This window comes from Temnothorax curvispinosus, unplaced genomic scaffold (genome assembly GCF_003070985.1).
Source record: "Temnothorax curvispinosus isolate PA1 unplaced genomic scaffold, ASM307098v1 QBEX01001170.1, whole genome shotgun sequence".
NCBI classification, from domain to species: domain Eukaryota; kingdom Metazoa; phylum Arthropoda; class Insecta; order Hymenoptera; family Formicidae; genus Temnothorax; species Temnothorax curvispinosus.
The window spans coordinates 360,572-364,999 of NW_020210950.1; the positions used below are offsets into that span (position 1 = coordinate 360,572).

The 4,428-nt window shown below is 33.9% G+C and overlaps 1 protein-coding gene across 1 annotated transcript in view; it reads right to left on the reverse strand.

The window, feature by feature from the left end:
* LOC112460666 (N-acetylneuraminate lyase-like) overlaps nt 1-878 on the reverse strand; it is a 2,868-nt gene extending 1,990 nt beyond the window's left edge. Inside the window, exon 1 of the mRNA XM_025025465.1 lies at nt 861-878. Coding sequence (XP_024881233.1) covers nt 861-878 — 18 coding nt within the window. The remainder of the gene's footprint in view (nt 1-860) is intronic.
* Between the last annotated feature and the right edge of the window lie 3,550 nt (nt 879-4,428).

Sequence of the window (4,428 nt, forward strand, 5' to 3'; positions counted from 1 at the left end):
ACAAAAATACAAGAATAGAATGAAATAGTAGATTTTGACGATGACACACGTAATTAACCGCAAATAATAATAATTCTTAATTTTTATTTTAAATTTTTAGATTTTAATTAGTTCTATTTTTTTGTGAAATGTATGATTAGCGCCTCATCAGAAAAATATTGTTGTCAGATAAACATTTATTTGATAAAGCACTAATCATACATTTTACGAAAAAAAATAAAACTGATTAAAATCTAAAAGTTCACTCAAATTAAAAGTGTTTCAGAAACAGATAAAACTAATTATATCTTAATATAACTTTGGCGTGATTAAAAAAATGTATTAATTCGATTGTAACCAATTTAAAAGACAAATCTTCCGTTTATTCAGGTACCTTAAATTTATACAAAAGCACATATCTTTTACATTTAAATTTGCATGGATATGTGAGGAGAGGTGAAGAGGAAAAGTTCTCGCTTAAAATGACAATAACTACAATTATTTATAAAAATGCTCTTTATGCTTATATATTTACATGTAGATCCTTTTTCTCAACAATGTCAATAGTATTAATATATTATTGTAATGGTAAATTCGCTATAAGTCCAAGATGGTCGCATGCTTTTTTTTTTAATTTAACGGGTATTACATGCTTCTCTTTGTTCCTCGAAACGAGAACGGAGGCTACTCGAGTTACATAATAACGCCAAAGAGAATTCTATTAATGTTAGCGGCTACTCGTATAATGCTCGTTCTTTTTTTTTTATTTTGTAATAATTGTCATTTAAATGTGACGAAATGCTACGGCATATTGTACGCGTACTAGGAAAGAAGTTTTCTGCTTTAGCGGTAACAGCTTTTTTTTTTACGTTTTGTCTTACAAATCTTTCATTGTCCATCTTAACTCTTCAAGCATCGCGGCTTAATAGCGATTGTAATGCATGGAATACAATGGCACGTTGCTCGATAATATCTCACAATAAAGTTCACAAAAAATCTTTTTTATCTTGACCAATCTGTATCTGAGAAACTCTACGGAAAGTATAATTTTACGAGAAGGTACAACAATAATATTTCCGGAAATTTATACACTAACTGGAAGTTAAACAGAAAATGTCACAGATATTAGTGGCGAAATTATAATATGGCATATTAAACGGATTAAGATTGAAATTTTTGAACAATCAATTGGAATTCAAAATGAACGTTCTGAAAGTACATTAAACGAGCAGAGAGAGGAGCGCTCTGTTCTGCATTTTTTCGTGCCGTTTCCAAGACGATAAATTAATTATTGTAAATAGTTATAAACTTGTACGCTAAAAATCATTGAACGAGATGAAGTTTTAGAGAAGTATAGGCAAGAAACGATTACGATTAACCTGGTTCCCTTCTCTCTGATAACTATATATATAGTCATTATTATTCGGCGATTTAACTAATTGCTGCATAGTTCGTTATAACTTGCATATATAATTGTCTTCCGACGGTCATAGCGATACTTTGCGATACTGACGATGAGCCGGGGAAAGCCGTCAACGAGATACGCGGGCAGCGACCGCTTGCAAGATAAATGCGTTACGTATGTGATAAAGTTCATAATTACGCAAAACGAGACGTCTCGTGTCGCGTTTGATCAGAGATCGATACACCGTGCGAAGTCGGTGCCAGCCCGATTGCGCGCGGCCAGAATATACATCTCTTTATTAATCAATTATAAATGTTAATTAATCAATTCTCATCTCTCTCTCTCTCTTTTTAATCTTTCCATTTTACTAACTATCGCAATTTTTCATGATTAAGCATAATATTCTTCCGTTTTTTTTTCTTTCTTTGACTCTGAAACATGTCACGCATACAAAAATGCCGCTCGACGGCCCTTCGAGAATAACGCATATGTATGTATATACGATCATATTTATATGTATTATGCGCGATTTTTTTTTTATAACGTAACAGCTACCGAAGAATCACGGATATGTACACAATTAGGGATATGCCCGGCCGCTGCGTTAAGCTCATTTTAGACGATAATTCGCGTCAGATTTTGGAATAGAATTCTTTTTATAACTTTATATGTCGTGTATTTTAACGTTTAATTTATATTTTGTATGCGTATGTATATTCTGATTCTCCAAAAGTGTATCTTGTATTACGCGGGGCGTCAGACTATAAATAGAATTCTACCCTGAATTCTGATGTGAATTGTAGATCGTTAAAGTGAGCTCCAGCATCCATTCATTCGGCCTTTCGCTCGATATCTTCGAGGTTAATCTTCCGTTCGGTTTCTATCATCCTGCCCATCTCTCGTTCTTTGCGCTTCTTCCTTTCTCCTATACTTTCTTCGTGCGGTCCGCGCTCTCGACCGACGAAGAAAGCAAGGAGCCTTTAATACTGGTACCGTTTACATTTAGGATCGGCTCCTGGGAGCTCGCTCGGTAGTGTCCTTAATCAGAGTGGTCCCAAAAATATTAAGAAGTAATCGTTTCGCGTGTGCGCGCCGCTTTTAATACAGATAGCCATCTTTTAAATGCGCCTACCGAGTTTTTTTGAAATCAGCCTCGAAGAAAGGGGATGACGGACGAAGGATTGATATATCGTCAGGTACGCCGTCGAACATGTTAGTGAAACAACATCGCGTTCTATGCATCGATAAGCTTTTATTTCTTGCTTTATCTTACGCGGGGAAAAAAATAAAATATTTTATTTATTATTTTAGAATAAATTTATCCGAAGCTAAATAATAAATGATAATAAGTAATAAAATAAAAGATATTTTATGCGTGTTGATGACAGCTATTAACGAAATGATTAAACTAAGTAATATGGAATAAATAGCGTATTGGTATCATACGCGTTTATCTTATCTGCGATTTTTCGAATTTAATGAAATAGAGATGACCTTGCATATAATCTAATGACTTACATAATAATTCATAACAAAACATCGAGGTTTGCGCGGGTCGTTTTAGTATCGAACTGAAGTCAAAATCACATAACGGAGTGAATACGTGATCGTCATTTTATTTTACTGGGAGGATTCTTTAAAATCGTGATTTTACGAGGAACAATGTTGTCCGCCGACGGCGTCCGTGCTTTCGGAGGCGAATTTGGCAAATTGCATGCAGCTCGTTGCGACATTCGGTGGCGGCACAACAACGAATGGTTACAACCGTTGCAATCGTGATGCAACGTTTGATACAGACACTGCCCTTTTACAATCGATGATTCTCTTGATACGGGGGTTTAGTCGGAGGTCCAAGGAGCGTCGAATATTAATTATAGTAATTAATTAACGTTATTAGTAGCCATTGTTCGTTACTGCTATGTACATAATGTTCCTTGAGGATGCTGCTACACTGTTGGAAAATTTGTGTCAAATATGTATAACATAAATCGTATGTCCCAAACGGTCCACTCAAATTTTTGTGTTAATTTAACACAATATGGATGTGTTAGTAACACCGATACTATGTTAAAATATTTCAACAGAAAAGAAATGTAATTCTGATCGTAATTTGAGGTTAATTATGTGTACAATTAACATAAGTTTTATGTTAAAGTTAAGATTGTAAGATAAAATCAACACTCTTTTTCTGTAAATTTTAACACATTTAATAAATACGTTTAAATTGTGTTACTTTAACATATTCTTTAAATTATTTTAATAATTCTACATTTTAAATTTGTTAAGTTCAATTAACACATAGCAGGCATATGTTAAATCTGCACATGTATGTGTTGATTATTTTACACAAAAATTTTAACAAGGACTTTTTTTAACAAACCTACAAAAATTTTCCAACAGTGTACATACATATTAGATAAATACTGTTGCGGTGTACCGAAATGTACTTTGATCTCTCGCTTCTATCATTTAGTATACGTTACACGCGGTGATGAGAGTATGTTTGGGTGATGCGCTTGCCAAGAGTTGTTGCGCGATTTCACGATTTATTAGTCTTCCGTTGTTAACATTTGAGATATTTTAATGTATCGCAGCTACTCACGTGTGTAAGATCGGAAAGTAGGAAAAAGAAGAGAGATATAGATAAATTTCCGTAATGCAGAAAGAAAATAAGAAATTACAACGGAAAAGAGAAATTGTGATATGTTGATTGAAAGGTACTTCAATAAATGCAAAAACATTGTAGGCAATGAAAAATATATTTGAAGAAAAAGACGTATGATCACTTTACCGCTTGCAATATTGTCAAATGCGTTGGTAGATATAGCGATCGTAAATTAGATGTTGGCCAGCACGTATCTGCAAAAGTGCTTTAAAACGATTGCGATCTAACGATATTATAAGTACAGTTGGTTTAGATCTTGTTTCTCTTTAGTGATCTACAAATTGGACCAATCAGATTTTTCTTTTTCTTTTCACGGCTAGCAAATAGGACAATTGCTTTCGAACTGTGCTGATCTATGCCTCTCTTCGTCGACAGAAAT